Source organism: Lagenorhynchus albirostris, chromosome 3, assembly GCF_949774975.1.
Source record: "Lagenorhynchus albirostris chromosome 3, mLagAlb1.1, whole genome shotgun sequence".
Taxonomy (NCBI): Eukaryota; Metazoa; Chordata; class Mammalia; order Artiodactyla; family Delphinidae; genus Lagenorhynchus; species Lagenorhynchus albirostris.
In genome coordinates this window covers 164,420,413-164,440,649 of record NC_083097.1, presented here as the reverse complement: position 1 = coordinate 164,440,649, position 20,237 = coordinate 164,420,413, and the positions used below count along the sequence as shown (strand labels likewise).

At 56.2% G+C, this 20,237-nt stretch overlaps 3 protein-coding genes and 2 non-coding genes across 7 annotated transcripts; 4 read left to right on the top strand and 1 right to left on the bottom strand.

Moving 5' to 3' along the window:
• Positions 1 to 5,726: 5,726 nt before the first annotated feature.
• On the top strand, positions 5,727 to 9,594 carry PPAN (peter pan homolog). Of its 3 annotated transcripts, none has more exons than XM_060145236.1 (12): positions 5,727 to 5,819; positions 5,908 to 6,078; positions 6,568 to 6,669; positions 6,862 to 6,912; positions 7,020 to 7,190; positions 7,860 to 7,936; positions 8,133 to 8,240; positions 8,349 to 8,472; positions 8,565 to 8,643; positions 8,763 to 8,892; positions 8,966 to 9,132; positions 9,223 to 9,594. In XM_060145236.1, exons 1-12 carry the CDS (start codon positions 5,802 to 5,804, stop codon positions 9,432 to 9,434), a joined length of 1,410 nt encoding a protein of 469 aa, XP_060001219.1. In that variant the 5' UTR covers positions 5,727 to 5,801; the 3' UTR covers positions 9,435 to 9,594. The 3 variants fall into 3 exon arrangements, with proteins under 3 accessions (XP_060001219.1, XP_060001218.1, XP_060001220.1); XM_060145235.1 differs by having other exon boundaries at positions 6,993 to 7,190; XM_060145237.1 differs by having other exon boundaries at positions 6,993 to 7,190; positions 8,966 to 9,149.
• LOC132518948 (small nucleolar RNA SNORD105) lies at positions 6,714 to 6,799 on the top strand. The gene has a single exon (XR_009540061.1). It is a non-coding gene; the product is annotated as a small nucleolar RNA SNORD105 (small nucleolar RNA).
• Positions 7,974 to 8,053, top strand: LOC132518953 (small nucleolar RNA U105B). The gene has a single exon (XR_009540066.1). It is a non-coding gene; the product is annotated as a small nucleolar RNA U105B (small nucleolar RNA).
• A 378-nt stretch (positions 9,595 to 9,972) lies between the features above and the next one.
• P2RY11 (purinergic receptor P2Y11) lies at positions 9,973 to 13,057 on the top strand. The gene is made up of 2 exons (XM_060145239.1): positions 9,973 to 10,000; positions 11,648 to 13,057. Exons 1-2 carry the CDS (start codon positions 9,973 to 9,975, stop codon positions 12,751 to 12,753), a joined length of 1,134 nt encoding a protein of 377 aa, XP_060001222.1. The 3' UTR covers positions 12,754 to 13,057.
• Positions 13,058 to 13,063: 6 nt separating this feature from the next.
• On the bottom strand, positions 13,064 to 17,448 carry EIF3G (eukaryotic translation initiation factor 3 subunit G). The gene is made up of 11 exons (XM_060145240.1): positions 17,353 to 17,448; positions 17,167 to 17,213; positions 16,583 to 16,666; positions 16,383 to 16,471; positions 16,173 to 16,232; positions 15,079 to 15,183; positions 14,800 to 14,989; positions 13,974 to 14,081; positions 13,724 to 13,860; positions 13,531 to 13,637; positions 13,064 to 13,180 (listed from the first exon to the last, which is right to left on the bottom strand). The coding sequence occupies exons 1-11, from the start codon at positions 17,370 to 17,372 to the stop codon at positions 13,165 to 13,167; spliced, it is 963 nt and encodes a 320-aa protein (XP_060001223.1). The 5' UTR covers positions 17,373 to 17,448; the 3' UTR covers positions 13,064 to 13,164.
• Positions 17,449 to 20,237: the final 2,789 nt, after the last annotated feature.

Genomic DNA, 20,237 nt, shown 5'->3' with positions numbered 1-20,237 from the left:
AAAAAAAAAGAAAAAAAAAAACAGTAAAAGAGATATGGGGATATGTGCAGGGGCAATTTGAGAGGAGGGAAGACCTGGAAGAGGTGACAGTTTTGAACAAAGACCTGAAAGAGGTGAGGGAGGAAACCATGGGGGTATCTGGGAGAAAAGAGGTCCCTGGCAGGGGGAATAGAAAGTGCAAAGGCCCTGAGATTGGACCATGCCTGATGTATTAAAGGAACCTGGAGGAGACTGGAGCAGAAGCCATGGGGAAACAGGTGGCCGGGGGGGGGGGGGTGGGCGGGTGAGGGGAGATGAAGAGAAAGTCTCACTAACTCAGTCTAGTAGCGGACACCCTATTTCCCCTGTCCTCAGACCAAAACTCCAGAGTCATTCATGTCTCTTCATGGCAGATGGAACCCATCAGCCAGGCCTATCAGCTCTTGTGTTTAGACCCTGAATTCCTCCACATTCCCCCCCATTCTCACTCCCTCCCATGATCCCAGCTCAAGACACCATCTGGATTTCCTTAGAGCAGCTGCCTGCCAAGTCTCCAGGCTTCCATCCTCAATTTCTGCTCTGTTTCTCCCACAGTGGCCAGAGGATACCCGTGAACACCCAAGACGGATCACGTCCCTCCTCCTCTGCTCAGGACCTCTGTGGCTTCCTCCTCACTCCGAGGAAAAGCCCAAGTCCTCCCTGCAGCCCACAAGGCCCTGCATGCTCTGCCCAGGCCCCTCCCTGCCCTCCCCTCCTCCCATTCATCCTCCCACCCACCGTGCTCACTCTGCTTCAGGCACCCTGGCCTGGCTGTTCCTCAAACACACAAGGGACCCTCGAGCCTCAGAGCCTTTGCACTTGCTGTTTCCGCAGCCTGGAATATTCTTCCCTGAATTTATCACAGCTCCCTGTCTCTCCTTATTCAGGTCTCAGCTCAGCTGTCTCCTCCTCAGAAGCCCTCTTTGAGGGACTTCCCTGGTGGCACAGTGGTTAAGAATCCGCCTGCCAATGCAGCGGACACGGGTTCAATCTCTGGTCCGGGAAGATCCCACATGCCTCAGAGCAACGAAGCCCGTGTGCCACAGCTACTGAGCCTGTGCTCTAGAGCCCGTGAGCCACAACTACCGAGCCCGTGTGCCACAACTACTGAAGCCCATGCGCCTGGAGCCCGTGCTCTGCAACAAAAGAAGCCACCGCAATGAGAAGCCCGCGCACCGCAACGAAGAGTAGTCCCCGCTCACCGCAACTAGGTAAAGCCCACATGCAGCAAAGACGACCCAACACAGCCAAAAATAAATTTCAAAAAAAAGAAGCCCTCTTTGACTACCCCATTTAGAGTCTCCCCTGCTTGGGCACGCCCTAGCACAGTCCGTCCATTTCATTTTAGCATTTATCACTCTGCAATTGCCTTGTTTGTTTGCCATTGTTTATGATCTGAATTCCTCCACCAAAACATAAGCTCCCAGAGACTGAGCCTGGGTTTTGTTCACTGCTCTGTCCGCAGCGCCTAAAACAGTGCCAGGCATCACACACACCCCACAACACCCACATGCCCCGGGTCTGCCCACATGCCCCGCCCCCGCCAGGTGTTCCCTGGCTCCCACAGGTGAGCTGTATACTTGTGACAACCAACCCGCGGCCCCTGCAGGATCCACACGCGGGCCTCCATTGTCTTCATTCCTGGGGTTCGCACACTTGCAGGCTGTCTGATGGGGAAACACATCCCTCCCCCGTGCACATGCCAACATTAAGAAAATGTTCCACATGTCCACATGCTGGCCATGTCCGTGCCACGATCCACCATATTCCAAACCCACACATCCTGGTGGCCACACAGGCTTCATTGTCACACACATTGCCTGGTTCACACACTCTACAAGCATTCCTTGAGCACCTGTTGTGTGTCAGGAGCGGTTCCAGGAGATGGGGACACAGCTGTGACCAACACAGACAAAACCCCTGCCCTTGTGGAGCAGGTTGGGAAAACAGATGGTGGGTAGGCCAGAGGTAAGTGTTTCGTAGAAAAACAGGGAAGGGGGTGGGAGACCTGGGCTGGGGGTGCATTTTAAATAGAGGAGTCAGACATTACTGAGAAGATGACACTTGAGTGAAGACCTGAAGGAAGAGAGAGAAAGGGAAGAGCATTCAGGCAGAGGGAACAGCGAGTGCAAAGGCCCTGAGGTTGAACCTTACTTGATATTCCCAAGAAATAGCAGGGAAGCCTGTAAGGCTGCAACAGAATGAGTGAGGCAGAGAGCAGGAGGAAGTGATGGGGGCAAAGTGTGCAGGGCCTTGTGAACCTTGAGGAGGATTTGGGGTTTTACTCTGAGTCATGCGGGAATCATGGAGGGTTCTGTGCTGGAGAAAGGCATATTCACTACTGTACTCACACCCCAAGCACTAGCTACCAAGGGCAGAGCAGGGACCTCTCATTGCCGCCCCCCGCCCGAAGACATCAGGCCCTCCACAACAGGGATGGACCAAACCCGTTTGAACTAGTGTGTGTGTAACATCCGCTGCCTTCCAGGATCTCAGCCTGGAGTAAAGAGGAGGTCTGGGGAGTCCCCCAGCCAAGCCAAGGCCCAGGTTTCCCAACAGACAGATTCAGCCTCCACCTGCCCTCCCACCCTCCTGCGCTCTCACCTCTCACAACCAAGACCCTGAGTTCAGCAAGGCCCGCAGCAGACACAAGAAGTCCGAGGAGGAGCTGAGGGTCCAGCAGGGCCTCTGAACTGGAGAAGGGGAGAGGCTGGTGGGAGAGCAGGAGGGAGGAGGCTTGGTAACCACCCAGAGCCTGGGACTAGAGTGGTGATGCTGAGCCCAGGAGCTCCAAACTGTAAATATTTAGCATTTCCCATGTGAGAACTGAGGCAGAATTGCCAGACCCTCCTGCCCAGGCCACCAGAGCCTGATAACACAGTTCAGTGCCCTGGACGTTCCCCCCACAGCACAGCACAGAGCGTGGGAGGCTGCAGGCCCAGGGAGGCTGCGTGGATCCCAGCCTCAGACATAGACAGGCAGACACACACATACACACACACACACACACACACACACACACACACACACACACACACACCACAGAGAACAACAGTAGCGAGTATCAGCGGCACCTGCAGCCTGTCAGGCATGACTCTAAACTCTACATTTTGTATCTCATTTAATCCTAGCAACCAGAGCTGGTTTCTGTATGTAGCCACATTTTACAGCAGAGAACGGAGCCTCAGAGAGGGTGAGCAACTTGCCTGTGGTCACACAGCCAAAGAAAGGATCGGTATTCGGTATTCGGCCCAGGTAACACGGCTCCAGAACTCACACACATATACCACAACAGTCACACACACACCTCTGTGTGTGCACATAACAGTAGAGCACAAAGACACACACGGATACCCAATGAGACATGCAAACCACTGCACAAAGCAGCAAAGATAGACAGATGGAATCTGTGTGTGTGTATGTGTGTGTGTGTGTGTGTCCGTGGATTTTCCCGGCACAGACAATTACAACAACATAACTGGAGGGAATTCCCTGGGGGTCCAGTGGTTAGGACTCAGCGCTTTCACTGCTGGGGCCCAGGTTCGATCCCTAGTCTGGGAACTAAGATCCCACAAGCCGCGTGGGACAGTCAAAAATAAATAAATAAATAAAGACACAACTGGAAATAGCACAGATTTAGGAAGCAACTATGTGTTCAAAATGTGGTCACAGGACTTCCCTGGTGGTGCAGTGGTTAAGAATCCGCCTGCCCATGCGGGGGACATAGGTTCGAGCCCTGGTCCAGGAAGATCCCACATGCCACGGAGCAACTAAGCCCGTGTGCCACAACAAGTGAGCCTGTGCTCTAGAGCCCTCGAGCCACAGCTACTGATCCCACGTGCCACAACTACTGAAGCCCGCGCGCCTAGAGCCCGTGCTCCACAACAAGAGAAGCCATCACAATGAGAAGCCCGTTCACTGCAACAAAGAGTAGCTCCCACTCGCTGCAACTAGAGAAAGCCTGCGTGCAGCAACGAAGACCCAACGCAGCCAAAAATTAATTAATTAATTAATATTAATAATAATAATCTATCTGCCAATGCATGGGACACGGGTTCGATCCCTGGTCCAGGAAGATCCCACACGCCGTAGAGCAACTAAGCCCGTGCGCCACAACTACTGAGCCTGCGCTCTAGAGCCCGCAAGCCACAGCTACTGAGCCCACGTGCCACAGCTACTAGAGCCCATGCACCTAGAGCCCGTGCTCCGCAACAAAGAGAAGCCACCACCATGAGAAGCCCGCGAAACGCAACAAAGAGTAGCCCCCGCTCACCGCAACTAGAGAAAGCCCACACGCAGCAACGAAGAGCCAACGCAGCCAAAAATAAATAAATTAATTAAAAAAACAACAAAAACTAAAAACAAAATGCGGTCACACACGCACACACCACGACTTAAAGGAAAATACCCCGTGGGCTGAGCGTGTCTGTAAATCTGCATCAGGCATGTACACACCCAGGTACACATGGTCACACACTGGCAAGCGCAGAGACACAAACCAGGCACACGGCGAGCCCCTGATACCCGCCCACAGCCCAGCGCAAGTTTCCATTTATCTCCCACTCACACTCTCACATCCTCACACAGGTCAGGTCCTGCAGGGCCGAAAACAGACAGAACAAAGTGACTCACGTAGAGCCCCCACCAGGCTAGGGTCTCCGACTTGTAAGAAGGCCTCCCCGACTAGAAGTCTCCTCCCATTTCCTACAGTCCTGAACTAGTAACCCGAGTGGCCTCCCGGGCTGAAGGAGGAAATGGTCGTCCCAGATCTGAGAGAGGCTGCCAGGCTGGGCTCCCAGCCTGGGCTGGCGCCCCCCCCACCACCACGCTGGGCCCCCTCCAGCTTCCCCCACTGGCAGCAGAGAGAGAAGAAACCTCCTAAGTCAAGGAGAGGGGATGACAGGAGGGAGAGAGAGTCAGAGAGACAGAGAAGGAGAAACGTCTGGGAGATCGGGAGAGAGATGGGAGATGGGGATAGAGATGAGAAGAGAGAAATGGGGATAGGGACAGACAGAGAGAGGAGAAAGATGGAAACTTACAGATGATGAAGGAGGCAATTTTTGGCAAGTTCAAAGCTGGGGAGAGGGAGACAGAGACAGATGGAACAGGGAGAGAGATGTTGGGGGATCTCTTCCCCCCACCCGAAGGTTCTGGGGAAGAAGCCAGAGGCCTGAGGCCAAGGCTGGGGCTTTGAGCGGAAACTGGGAGGGGGTGAATTATTCACGAAGCTACCGCCTTGCTCTGAATTTCCAGAAGGTGATGTGGAATTTCCATCCCTCAGCCCGTCCGCAGACAGGGCCCCCGCGGGGGACAGCTGGTCCTCAGGATCTGGGGCCTAAATGAGTAACTGCCAAGGTGCTATCCCCTTTTCGGGTCCTCAAGTGCCTGGCGCCAGTGTGCCAAGTACTGTGCATACATCATCTCTCTTAATTCGCGGGTCAGAGAGGAAATGATGATCATCCTCACTTTGGGATACTTTAGGAGCCTTGGAGTGGAGAACGTGTGCCTCAAAATCGCACAGCTGGTGGAAATGGCCGAGGCGGGATTCGAACCTATGGCTCATTTCGAACCGTGCCGCCCCCCCCCCCCCCGGTTTCCACAGAAACAGGCACCAGGTGTCTCCATAGCAACCCCTCCGAGGTTTCCCGCGACCTGGTGCGCAAGCCCATGTGGTGACGTCATCACGCAGCGGCGCCTCACGTAGTCGCCTCGCCGGCGCCGGAAGTGAGCCGTGCGGCGCCGGAAACAGCCCGCAGAAGAGGCCTCGAGGAAGAGACGGTGGCATGGGGCAGTCGGGGCGGGTGAGGCGCGGCGGCCGGGAAAGCGGGCAGCGCGGGTGGGGTCCCGGCGGTGGCTGCAGTGCTCACCTCTTGCCTCTCGCCCCCGCAGTCCCGGCACCAGAAGCGGGCGCGCGCCCAGGCGCACCTCCGCAACCTCGAGGCCTATGCCGCACAGCCGCACTCTTTCGTGTTCTCTCGGGGCCGTGCGGGTCGCAGCGTCCGACAGCTCAGCCTGGACTTGCGGCGGGTCATGGAGCCGCTCACCGCCACCCGCCTGCAGGTCTGCATCGCCCAGCCCATCTCCACCCGCTGTGGGCCCCGTCCTCTGTGGGGATGGCTCCATCCTCGAAACCGCGCGAGGCCTCAGTCTCCCTAGCTGGAGAAAGGAGCCCTTAATGGGGACCATCGTGGCTGCCTCTCAGGGCTTTGAGTGGCAGCAGCGAGGGCGAGCAGATGAACCGCGCGCAGCTTGGCTGGGTGCCTAGGACTGGTGGTTAAGAGGGGACTCAGGAATCAGCAAGGCTGGCTTCTCTCAAAAGCCTCGGTCAAGTTACTTAACCTGTCTGGGCCTCAGCTGGCTGTCGAGGGACAGAGGCGGTGCTCAGATTCAAGTCTGACTGGCTCTAGAGGCCAAGAGCATTGCACTCTTCTCTCCTCCCCCCTTCTTCCGAGGGTTAAATGCAAGAAAGGGCATAACAGCTTAAGCGTATAGGCTTTGTTCAATAAGGGGATATCAGTGATCATCCCTTTTTCTTTTTATCGTTTCCAGATTCGAAAGAAAAACTCTCTGAAAGATTGTGTGGCAGTGGCTGGGCCCCTTGGGGTCACACACTTCCTGATCTTGAGCAAAACGGAGACCAGTGTCTACTTTGTGAGTGGATGCTCTCACCCTTCACTCCCCCACCCCCTCCTCCTCCCCCAGCTCTCATGATGACCCCTTGTGCCTCTGAGCTGCCGTGATTCTGGCTTCAAAGTAAACGCTCTGAAGAGATGGGCAGAGGTTCGCATTCCCTCTGCTCCCTAGTTGGACACCTTGACCCTCACTGATCCTTTTTTTCTGTAGAAGCTGATACGCCTCCCGGGAGGCCCTACCTTAACCTTCCGGATCAACAAGGTAAGGACTAGAGGTGGTATGAGGCCTCCGAGGGGTAGGAGCTGGGTTTGGGGATTGCCCCAGCCACGTGTGCTTGGCAGTTATCCACTCGTCACCCTGTCCTGCAGTACACCTTGGTGCGTGATGTGGTTTCTTCGCTGCGACGTCACCGCATGCACGAGCAGCAGTTTGCCCACCCTCCTCTCCTGGTGCTCAACAGCTTTGGCCCCCACGGCATGCACGTGAAGCTCATGGCCACCATGTTCCAGAACCTGTTCCCCTCCATCAACGTGCACAAGGTGGGCTGGGCCAGGGAACAGTTACCACGCATGGGCCCTTGGGTTGATTGCTCAGTCTTCACCTCCTAGCATTGAGGGTGAGAACTCCGGGTTCTGAGGTCGAATCCCACTCATAGCGTTTTGTGACACTGCACAAGAGGCTTCCTCCATGAGCTGCCGTCCCATCTGGCAGGTGGAAAACTATGCCCATAGTGCTTTATTTCCTAAATGCACGTTGAGTGCTGGTCTAAGTAGAGTAGCGTGTATTGTGGCTCCATTTTACAGAGGGGGAAACTGAGGCTGACAGAGGTGAAGTCACTAGTCTCAGGTCAGATACGAGGGAGAAGAAGGCAGAACCAGATGTTTAAATTTGTTTGGCAGCAGAGCCCCTGCTTCTAATCCGTGGCACCAGTGGATCTCAAATTAGCCTTGTTAGATGCCAGTCACCAGGAAGTCCGGTGTCGACGGCCTCAGTGGGCCTCGGACCCAGGATTTCTAGCCAACGTCCAGGTAGCCCATGGACACCAACTGCAGCCCCATCCATCCCTGCAGTGCTCTCAGTACTCTGTGCTCTTTTACTGTGAGGTTTCAGGAGTGCAGCCATAGCCGGGGCTTGGCACGGGCTCCAGCACACAGTGGGGCCTGGGTGCAGCTCACGTGGCGCCATGCCTTCTCTTCTCTCCCCTCCAGGTGAACCTGAACACCATCAAGCGCTGCCTTCTCATCAACTACAACCCTGACTCCCAGGAGCTGGATTTCCGCCATTAGTGAGTCTGGGGTGGGGTGGGGTGGCGGGTGTGGCCCCGCTCTGCAGCTGATGACAGCACGGCTGCTGAGCCTCTGTGATTGCGTAGTTTCAAAGTATACGCTCCGATGGACCATGGAAAGGGTGTGTGGGGGGTGGAGCTGCCCCGCGACCCCATGGCTCCTGACCCCCGTTCTCCCTCGCTCTGACCCCTGCAGTAGCATCAGAGTTGTCCCTGTGGGTGCAAGTCGTGGGATGAAGAAACTGCTTCAGGAGAAGTTCCCCAACATGAGTCGCTTGCAGGACGTCAGTGAGCTGCTGGCCACGTGAGGAGGGCTCAGGGTGGGGGCAGGGGGCCACCGCACGCCAGCGGGCCCCAGAGCTGTCCCAGGAGCCCGGGATCCCCTGCTGAGCCCCGTGTGTGCCCCACACAGGGGCGCAGGGCTGTCCGAGAGTGAAGCGGAGCCGGACGGCGAGCACAACATCACGGTGCTGCCCCAGGCCGTGGCAGGGCGCGGCAACATGCCAGCCCAGCAGAGCGCAGTGCGGCTCACCGAGGTGAGGCCCCGCCCAGGCAGGCCCGGTGGCTTCCCCCAGTCTCAAGGAGGGACTGACACACACTCCCCCAACCCCCTCCCCCGTTCCTCCAGATCGGGCCTCGGATGACACTGCAGCTCATCAAGATCCAGGAGGGTGTAGGAGAAGGGAACGTGCTGTTCCACAGTTTTGGTGAGGACGGGGCTGGAGGGGCACCGGGGTCTGAGGCCTGATCGAAGGTGGGTCTCAAGGTACTGGGGGGCTCACCTGGATCTTGGTGAAGGCCTCAGTGGCTGTCTCTTCCCATTTAGTGCACAAAACAGAGGAGGAACTGCAGGCCACCCTGGCAGCCAAGGAGGAGAAGCTGCGGCTCAAGGCCCAGAGGCAGGACCAGCAGGCCCAGAACGTTCAGCGCAAGCGAGAGCAGCGAGAGGCCCACAGGTGTGTGGTCGCCAGGCGGATGAGGCGGGGTCCTGGGCGCAGGCTGCCACGTTGACCAGTGTTCCTCCTCCAGGAAGAAGAGCCTGGTGGGCATGAAGCGGGCACAGGCAGAGGCTGATGGGGACAGCGATGCAGAGGACCCCGGGGCCCCTGCAGAGGCAGAGGGGGTCAGCCAGCAAGAGGAAGAGGAGGATGAGGCCGAGTATTTCCGCCAGGCTGTGGGCGAGGAGCCTGATGAGGGTGTGTGGCAGGCAGGGGTCAGTGTAGCTGGGCACCATGGGCTTGTCTGTCCCTGTGCCCTGGTGGCCCTGACACAGTCTCTTCCCACAGACATGTTCCCAAAGGCAGCCAAGTGGAGGCGGCCTGCCGGGCCCCCAGGCAAGAAGCGACGGGTAAAGGAACGGAAGCCTGACCGAGGCAGTGACCGGAGGCCTCCAAAGGCCAAGGGCAGACACCCGGGGGCCCAGGCCAAGGTGGGACCCAGAGGGGCTGCCCGGGACCACAGGCGAGGCCGACCGTGGCCACCTAAGAGAGTAGCCTGAGGCCAAGCCTGGGTGGCAGGTGGAATGCCCCAGATTGGGGCCTGAGACATGCTGCCCTGGGCTCCCCATCTCCTGGGCCTCCAGGTGCAGCCCTCGGTTTCCTTTCATAAAGGAGAACTGTTTTCCTAACCTCCCCCTCTAATAAACTGATTTCTCATGAGTCTTAGTCCGTGCTTGAAATGGGGGGCCTGGTTTCTGCCCAAAGCCTGGGCCCATTTCCCCGACCCTGGGCAGTGGAGGTGCAGGGCCTTGTTTCACAGGCAAGGGTGACGGGCAGATTTGACCTTGCTTTGGTGCCTTGGCATCCTGGGCCCCTCCCCCAGCCTAGCAAAGGCCCCCACAAGCAGATGGGCCAGCTCTGGAGGATTGGGTGTCATGAGGAAGGAAACCGGGGGTGGAAGTGAGGCGTGTGCCCAGACCAGCTCTGCAGGCTGAAGAAGGTGCTGCTGGGAAGGGGAAGGGCCAGCAGCGCTGCTAGTAGCTCAGCAAAGGACCGTGTGCAGCACAGCACACTGGGCTGCAGACCCAGAGGCAGGCCATGCGGGCCATGGCCACCACCACCTCAGGTGAGGAGCCAGCACTGCTGTGAGCCAGGCACACATCCAGGGCCATGGGGGTGGAGGCGGCCGGCTCCTGGAGGGCAGAGGGGAGAAGGGGTTTAGAATCACGTCTGGACCGACTTCCTCCCAGGGCAGAGGGATGGGATAGGAAGGCAGAAGTGAGAGTGGGGTAGCCGACCGGGTCAGGGAAGGGGTACATGCACCTCGCACAGAGCTCCTGGCCAGCCTGCTGGACCAACTGGGAACAGGCCAATTCTCAGGTTGGAAAGTTGAGGCTGAGTGGGGCGTGTAAAGGGTCAACTGCAGAGCTCAGCTTCCCCCCGCACTGCTCAGTCCCAGGTGCTGTTCTGGGCACTGGGAAGCCAGTAGCAGGGCACTGCCTCACCCTCAGGAGGGAACATTCTGGGGATTTTTCTTACAGTGATCAGATGGAGTGACAAGCTGTGGCAAAAATATAAGCAGGGTAGGGGACCAAGGGTGCAGTCACAACGTTAGAGTGATCTCAGGTCCTCTCTCAGGACCAGACCAGGAGGAGGTGAGTGGGACAGCCTTAAGGATGCCTGTTGCCTGTGACTCAGCCGGTGCAAAGGCCCTGAGGCAGGCTGTGACTTAAGGAACAGCCAGGACACTGCGGTCCCAGGGAGCTGGGAGTGGGAAATGAGAGCCCTGGTGGGGTGGGAGGGATAGCTCCTGCAGGGCCTTGTGCGAAAAGGTGAGCGCTGGCTTTTCTTCCATGTGAGGAGGAAGCCGGGGAGGGCTGGGAGGATAGGGATGTGACCTGTCTCAGGTGCCCTTTGGAGGATGTGAGAGAACAGATGGGTGAGGGCCAGAGCAGGGAGACCCGAGTGCAGCCAACAGGTAGATGGTGGGGGCTGGACTTGGGTGACACTAAGGGGGTGACGACTGTCAGATCGGACTGGGAGTTGTGTAGTGGGGTGGGATACTCACCTGGGCTCCCTCTCCTCCACCCCAGGCCCCGATGGCTCTGGGTGGTCACTGCCGGGTTACATGCGTCCCTGGTTCTTTTCCTTTAGTTTTATTATTATTTATTTATTTGGCTGCATTGGGTCTTCATTGCTGCGCGCGGGCTTTCTCTAGTTGCGGCGAGTGGGGGCCACTCTTCGTTGTGGTGGGTGGGCTTCTCATTGCGGTGGCTTCTCTTGTTGCAGAGCACCAGCTCTAGGTGCACAGGCTTCAGTAGCTGTGGCTTGCGGGCTCTAGAGCGCAGGCTCAGTAGTTGTGGTGCACAGGCTTAGTTGCTCAGTGGCATGTGGGATCTCCCCGGACCAGGGCTCGAACCTGTATCCCCTGCATTGGCAGGTGGATTCTTAACCACTGCACCACCAGGGAAGCCCGCGTCCCTGCTTCTTGCTCCAACTGGTTCTTGATGGTGCGGGACAGAGAGAGAGGCTGAATGAAGGACTCTGTGCTTCTAACCGCTCTGGGCCTCTGGGCCTCTTCGTACAGATTCCCTCTGTATGAAGGAGCTGTGGTTGGCCCCCCGCTCCTGGGTGTGGAAAAGTACTCAGCAGAGTATGCCCCGCAAAGGGCTCCTGGTGCACAGCCGGTATGGGTGTCACAATGTTTCCGACTCTGAAGGCGGCGGGAGCCATGGTCCGAGACAGGCTGATGCAGGAACGCTCTCTGCCCCAGGTCCCACACACTGCCCAGCCAACTTCTCAGCGGCTGCTGACCACATCCTCAGCGGTTTCCAGGAAGACTTTCTGTGGCCCATGCTGCTGGCTGTGTTTCTGGTGGCCTTGGCTGGCAACAGCCTGGCCCTGTACCGCTTCTGCACCCAGGACCATCGCCCTTGGCACCCAGCCGTGATCTTCTCAGCCCAGCTGGCAGTCAGCGACCTGCTTTATGCCCTGACGCTGCCCCCACTGGCCGCCTACTTCTACCCACCCAAACACTGGAGCTACGGGGAGACTGCCTGCCGCCTGGAGCGCTTCCTCTTCACCTGCAACCTGCTGGGCAGCGTCATCTTCATCACCTGCATCAGCCTCAACCGCTACCTGGGCATTGTCCACCCCTTCTTCACCCACAGCCAACTGCGGCCCAAGCACGCCTGGGCTATCAGCGCTGCTGGCTGGGCACTGGCGGCCCTGCTGGCCGCACCCATGCTCAGCTTCTCCCACCTAAGTGGGCCACAGCAGGAAGGCAAGTGCACTGTGGACAGGCCCCTTGCCTGCATCAAGTGCCTGGGGACAGCGGATGACAAGCAGCTTGAGGCCTACAGGGTCTACAGCCTGGTGCTCGCGGCTCTGGGCTGCGGCCTGCCGCTGCTGCTCAGCCTGGTGGCCTACGGCGCCCTCGGGCAGGCTGTGCTGCAGAGCCACGGCATGACAGCGGCCAACAAGCTGCACGTGATGCTGCTGGTGGCCAGTGGCATTGCCCTCTACGCTAGTTCCTATGTGCCCTACTACGTCACAGGGGTGCTCAACGTGTATGCCCGGCAGCGCTGGAGAGCCCTCTGCCCAGGCTTTGCAAGTGCGGCCCAGGCTAAGGCGGCGCTGAGCTGGAGGACGTACGTGGCCCATCAGGTAACACGGGGCCTCGTTCCCCTGGCCATCTGCGTACACCCGCTGCTCTACATGGCTGTGGTGCCCAGCCTGGACTGCTGCCACCGACGCTGCCCTGGCTGCGGGCAGGGGCAGGCCCCAGAGAACATGGAGTGCTCCGGCCAAGCCCTGCCTCTCAATGTCACAGCCACCCCCAAAACCTCGGGGCCCCAGTCCCCTGAGTTGAGCCCGTGACCTGGCCCATCTTCAGCCCCCTCCTCATCACGAGACACCAGGACCCAGCAGCAGAATGGAGGCTGAGAGCACAGCAGGCCCCTGGCTCTGATCCCCCAAGAGGCCCTGAGCCAAAACTTCCTCCCCAAGGAAAGGCCTGCAGTGGGACCAGGGAGCGCCCAAGCCAGAGCAGCAGGAATTGCCACCCGCAGCAGTAACCCCGGGCAGGGCCAGGGAGCAAACCCACAACAGGGGGGGAAGGCGGGGAGGAGGCCTGGCCCCGCCCACCACAGTGTGAGTGACATCTGCGAATAAATGGAACAGCACAGGGTGGTGGAGATCTTTTATTGCCCTCGGAGCCCCCTGCTTCCGGAGGCTGCCCTCTGCCACTGAAGGGTCCTGGGGGCTGGGGGCCGAGCAGCAGCACCCGGCTTAGTTGGTTGACGGCCTAGAGAGAGAAACACGAGGTGGCTGAGGATGGGAAGTATGGGGGCTTCCGACCCCTAAGGGAATCCCAGGAGCACACCCTACACCCACACCACAGGGAACTCAACGGGGATGAGGGGGACAGGGCAGGACGAGACCGGGTGGCAGCGCAGAGCACACGACGAGCCAGACCGGCGGGAAGGCCCCGCCGCGCATGGGCCGTGCGCCCCTCCGTGAGAGGAGAAGGACAGTAAATGACCTGCGCCCCAGGACAGCCTTTGTGGCTGTTAACCTGGCCTGGGGCCTGCAGTCAGCCTGAGCGTCTGTGGGCCGCGACACCGTGGGGGGGGCGGGGGAAGGCAGGGGTCTCACTTGGCCCACTCGACGTTGAGGATGAGGTGGTCGTAGCCGAAGCCGGACACCCCGGCAATGGCGCGAGCGGCGTCCTCGCGGCGGTGGAAGCTGATGAAGGCAAAGCCCTGGGGGAGGGGGTGGGGTCAGGGACGCTCAAGGCACAACTGGGACCTATGGAGGACCCCTCCCCGCCCCCTGGCCGCCAGCCCACCTTGGACTGGCCGGTGGTCTTGTCCTTTGCCAGGTAGATGCGGGAGATGGAGCCGAAGGGCCGGAAGAGCTCCTGCAGGTCGGTCTCACGAGTGTCCTCGGACAGGTTGGTGACGCGGATGGTGGCATTGTCGTCGGCTGGGCGGGCAAGGAGAGGCAGCTGTAAGGGGCCGGCCCCACCCGCGGGATAATCACAGGGTGCAGGGAGGTGCCCGCCCGCCGGCCCAGTGCCAGGGTGCTCGCCACCTCACCTCTGCGGTTGGGCTGCATGGATTCCCCGCGGCGGCTGGCTCCATCCCGCAGGCTCGGAGGCACATACTTCCCCGTCTTGTTCTGAGTGGCCGGCACAGGCTCCAGCTCTGGAGACCAAAAGCAAGGCCCAGTCAGGCCTCCCCGGCACAGACCTGCCCAAGGATGCTGGCGGCTCCAGCCACGGCCCCGCCCAAGCACCATCTGTCAAACCACAGGTGATCGGTTGATTCCTTCAAAGCCTCGTGGTCACGACTTAAAGGTCATATGCAGGAAGCTGACACCACCTCAACACCCTGCCGGCGGCACAGGAAGAGCGAGAGAACCCACAGGGGTTGACAGCAATGTCCAGCCTCACAACACATGGGAAGACAGGGTTAGGGACAGCCCCCAGGTACCTGCCCCCGGGCAGGTGACAAGTGGCTGCTCACCTGGGTGAGTCTGCTCCTTAGTGTGGGTGTGCAAACACAGCACATTCAAGTCAGGAAACTCACAGACACATCCGGGGAACAACAGTCTCCCCACCACTCACGGTGTATGTAGTCACACACGCAGCCATGCCCCCGAGCGGCTCTCACGGCCCCCAGTGAGGAGAGTCAGGTGACATCACCAGCAGTCAGAACACCCACCTGCCAGTCTCTCTCACACAAACGAACGTGGCCTGTGGTCACAGCCTTGCAGTGCGGACGCTGTTGTGTGGGAGACGACAGCCCCAGCAGTGGCGGTCCCGTTCAGATGCCAGGTGACGACCCACGACTCTCCCAGAGGCGCACACAATCCCCGTCCTCCACCCCACAGCCTGCCAGCCGCATCCCCGGGCCCTGGCACCTCCGGGCAGCTTCTCCTTCTCGCCAGTGGACAGGCCCAGCTGCTCGGCCAGCTCCTTCTGCATGGGCCCCAGTGTGTCCTTGTAGGGGCAGCGGGTGGTCCAGTGGTCGCCCTTGCAGATGCGGCAGGACACAATCTTCTGGCCCTTGAGCTTGTTCATCGGGTCCTCCTCTTCCTGGCAGTTCAGATCCTGGTGGGGCAGGTCAGAGCAGCTCAGACTGGGCTGGCGCAACCCTGACACCACCACCACCCTGGCCACCAGCCTCTTGGCCCACTTACCTCTTTGCTGGTTATGAATGTCATGGATACATCATCGCTGACAGTGGTGGTGGCCACATTGGGCCCTGGTGGGTCAAACTCTGAGTTCCCAAACTTCTTCCAGTTCTGAGCTCAGGGCAGGATAGGGGACAGGTTAGGGCAAGGACAAATGCGACCCCCTCCACTGGCACCCTAGACTTACAAGCGCCACCTCCAGGGTGTCTGGGCCTTGAACCCCACTCACCACCCTCCCCAAATGCTCCTCAAAGCAGTGGTGATGACAGTTCCTGTTCCCTGAGTGCCTGCCAGGCCCTAGCTTCACACCAGCTCCAGGAGGCAAGGGCAGCTCTCAGCCCCATGTTCCAGATGAGAGAACTGAGGCTCAGGGGGGAAACAGCTCCACAGCCAACAGCTCCTGGTGGGGGCCGTGCAGGTAGCGGACCAGCCCCCACCATGGAGTGATGCGCAGGGGTGTGCAGGGTCACCCAGACTTCCAGGGGCCTTGAGCTAATTAAACAACCTGAACCTCAATTTCCTCCCCTATAAAAAAGGGACCACAATGCTCCCCACACCTCCCAGGAATGCTACGGGGACTGAATGAGAAAATACTTCCTGCAAAGCACCTGGGTCTAACACAGAGAAAGTACGCCGGGAATTGTGCCAAATGTATTTATTGCTATCACTTCTTCTGCTGTGACAGCCACCTGAGGGGAAGGCTTGGCTCTGTTCCTCCTGGTAGACAGCCCAAGAGGAGTAAGAATCAAGCCCACCCACTGCTGCACCTGCTGGACTTTTCAGGGCCCCCCACAGACTGAAAACAGGCCTCAGTTCTGCTCCAGTAAAACAAGTACAAACAGTTAAACCCCACTTCTAAAAATAAAGGTACCGGGGAAAAGAATTCCTATTTTTCTCTGAGTCAGCCCTGGAGGCGCCCCCAAGACAGGGGAAGAAGGGTCTTACCTTCCTCCCCCTTCTTTTTTTTTTTTTATTCTTTTCTATTTTTGGCCACACTACGCGGCATGTGGGCTCTTAGTTCCCCGACCGGGGATTGAAGCCATGTGTCCTGCAGTGGACGCGCAGAGCCCTAACCACTGGACTGCCAGGGAAGTCCTTACCTTCCTTCTTGCCACAGCCTTTGAAGCCTTCCGGGTCTCAATTCTGAAGGTGCGAACAATCTGTAGACAGAAGGGGAGACGTGTGGGCTTCCAGCTCCTCAAGGTTCCTGGGGCCAGGGGATCTTCCTCATCAATGCACCCAACACACATCATTCTCTCCTTGTCCAAGTGCCCCCAAGCAAAGGGCACCCACCTCTTCCCCAGTCTCACCTTGAACTTCTTGCCATCCTCATCTATCTTGTACTCAGTCAGTGTCTTGATGTTTCCATTGATGACCTCCTTGGGAGACGGCAGTGGAGCTGGGAGAGGGGAAGACACAAGAGGAACTGAGCCCTGGGGAACGGGGACCAGGCAGGAAGGCGGCTGGGGAGAAGAGGCAGCCCAGGGACGGAGAGGAGTCTGTCACTCACCTCCCGGCAATAGTTCAGGCTCTGGGCTGGTATCCCCGGTGGCCAGAGGGATCCCCTTGAGGAGCTCGCTGGTGACACATTTGTCTGTGAAAGGGAGTGTAGGGAACAGGGATTAGATAGAGAGGCAAGAGCTCCCAAACCGAAATGGAGGGAACTTTGGGATGATGTCCGCACCAAGAGTTGAGAAAGGCGGGACCGAGGGCAGACGACTGGCCAGGAACTGTCCTGGGATAGCCGTCTGGGGACACGAAGCTGGCTGTAGCAACTTCCAGCAATGGCAAGCATAGGGGATCCCTGGCACCCGGGCGCTAGTACAAAGGCAGGAGGGAGGCTGTTACAACTTCCTCCCCGGAGAAGGGGAGCAGCTGTGCTGGGATCAAGGATTTGGGCGGTGGCATGGGAGGAAGAGGTGAACGTCCGGAATTGGAGATAGGCTGGCCCGGATAAGGATGGCGCGGGGCAGGGGCTGGCCGTGAGGGGAGATGCAGGGTCAGACGGCGGTGCCAGGGTGGGGGATTGGAACAGGCAGCAGTGACGGCCTGGAGGGCTGGCTGTGGTGATCGGGGGCGACAGGGCAGACTCACCGTCCTCTCCCTCCTCTTCCACCTGATCGGCCCAACTGGGCTTCGAACTGCGGGGACAAGTTGGCCAGGAGGAGGGCTGGATGAGGCGCGGCCCGGCTCCCGCGGCCTCGGCGCATCCAGATTCTATAATACCCCCTAGAACGCCCAGTCCGCCTCCCAAGCCTCCCTCCATGACCCCAGACTCACTCAAAGTCTCCGGTCGGCATTGGGACACCTTCTCCACGCAGCCCAAGCCTGGGCCAAAGACCGGAAGTGGGAGGAGCACGAGACTTCCGATTCCGCTGCCTAGAGCAGCCCAACCGCTGTGCCCCACAGCGCCACCGTACGGACGGAGGTAGAGGCGCCGGCTGTGTGAGAGGTTGGGAGCTGGTACCCTGCTAGGTAGCTAAATAGAAGCGTATCTCATTTACGTTTTTTAAAAAATTAAAAATTAATAATAACAACAAAGCTCAGTTATTGAGCTTTCACTGTTTGCAGGAACTGTGGGGAGAAATTATTATTTCCATTTTGCAGCTGAAGAAACCAAGGCTCGTCTTCCTTGTCTGGAAAGAGATTTCCTGATTCAAATGATCAAGATGTCGTGGCTCCCTCAACCATTCTTCCTCCTTTAGTAACTTTTTTTTTTTTCAGCTGCGCCACGGGGCTTACAGGATCTTAGTTCCCCAATCAGGGATCAAACCCGGGTCCCCTGAAGTGGAAGCGCAGAGTCCTAACCACTGGACCACCAGGGAATTCACAGTAACATTCTTGGCTCCCTGGAATGATCTTTTCCATTTACTTGTTTACTGTCCAGCTCTCCCTCTAGAGCATGCATTCTCAATGGGAGTGATATGGCTCCCAAGAGGACCAAAACTAATTCTTGGGTGGCGAAAACAAAACAAAACAGAACAAAAAAACCTTAGACATGACAATGGCTTGTGGCCCTCCAAAGCCAACCCTCCCTGACAAAATCTTATTCCTAAACATTTAATTTCTGTTGTTAGGGAGAAATTAAATGTAATTAGATTAAAACTGATTTAAATTAAAGATAATTCTATTTTTCTCCTATAGAGAGGCAATAATGAAAAAAATAGTAAAAACTGCTGTAGACTGCTGCAGAAAGCAGACATCTGCCTGTTTCATTCATCTCTGGGTCCCCAGCACCCACAGGGTATCTGAACTTAGTGCTCAATTAATGGGCATTTGGGATGGGGGAGGAACCATATTATAAAGGACTTTTTAAACTAGACTAAAGAGCATAGGCTCTTTATCCTGCAGGCTGCGGGGTGTGGGTGAGGTCTCTGACATGTTTTGAGTGGTGACCCAATGTGACCAGATTTTCTTGTGAGAAAGGTTATTCTGGAAGCCTGTAGAGGATAGAGTGGAAAGGAATAAATTAGCAGGAGTCCAGGAAGGAGGCTGGGAAAGTAAGTAAATAAAGAGGATGGTTGGGAATTCCCTGGCATGCAGTAGTTAGGACTTCAAGCTTCCATTGCAGAGGTCACAGGTTCGATCCCTAGTTAGAGAACTAAGATCCTGCAAGCCATGCAGCACCACAAAAAAAAAAAAAAAAAAAGACAGACAGAAAGAGAGTGTCCACACAGAAGAAACTATTATAAAGTTTGTACAGAGAACCTATAAACATTTGTGCAAACTCACTCAAGTTTACTCCAAGGAATGCAAAATCCAAACAATGTAGCAGATGGGCAAAACTGTAAAAGATGTATCTTACCCAATGGTAGCAAAGATGTAGAGAAAAAGACACTCCGACACTTTGTTATTCCGTGAAATTATGCAAATTCTTTGGATGGAATATTGACAACATCTGCTAAAACTTAAATGCACATATGTATTTTCCTTTGAACTAGCTAATAACTCAACCTGTGAGAAAAACTTGTAAATGTATGCAAAGATGTGAGAATAAGCTATCCGGGCAGTATTGTTTATGATAACAAAAACTAGCAACGCCTATCTGTCCGTTCATGGGGCTGTTTAAATAGATTAAGACATGCTATGCTGTAATCTATTAAATGCTATGCAGTCTTTAAGGAAGTAGATCCCTTTGTGGTCATGTTAAAAAATATATCTGAGGGACTTCCCTCGTGGTCAGACGGTTAAGACTCCACGCTTCCAATGCGGGGCACACACGTTCGATCCCTGGTCAGGGAATTAAGATCCCACATTCCAGCACGGTGCGGCCAAAAAAAAAAAAAAAATATATATATATATATATATATATATATATATATATATATGATAAGGAGAGAAAGCAAGATATAAAATGGCAAATGCTATAGGAAACAATTTTGTAAATCTTTAATAGCACATATATATGTAAATATATGCAAACTATTTTTGGAAAAGAAATATCAAACTGTTGCTAAGGGATGCTTTGAGAGGAAGCCATCAGGAAGGAAAAGCTTATTTTCGGATTTTTCTGTTGTATTTAAAATTTTTATCATGTGATGTTTTTTGTTTTAAATACAAACACATACATAACTATAAAATTATACTTTGTATATTAATATATAGCACACATTCATGTATTACATGCGAGATGTAACATATAAATGTATTTTAATATGTTTTTCATATCCAGGAACTTGCACTTCTTCTTCCAGGACTGGCCCAAGGAAATACACATCCAAGTGCACTAAATTATCTGTAAGAAAGTGTCCAGCACAGTGTGGCTTAAAGGATTGGAAAATTGAAAGCTGCACAACCATCATGATTAAGGGATTAGCTAAATGTCGCCCCACTCATATGAGCACCACCCCTTGAGGGAAAACTGTGCCCATTTCTGGCTGCCCAGAAGGACGTTAACCACTAAACACTGATGCTTCTGGGTGTTTCAGTTTGGCCTCATCTTTACAGGCATACTTCGTTTCATTGCGCTTTGCAGATTTTTTTTTACCAGTTGAACGTTTGTGGGAACCGTGTGTTGTCAGATAATGGTTAGCATTTTTAGCAATATTTTTAAATTAAGGGTTTTTAAAAATATTTATTTATTTGGCTGCATCAGGTCTTAGTTGCGGCACACGGGATCTTCCTCGCTGCGGTGCGCGGGCTTCTCTCTAGTTGTGGCACAAGGG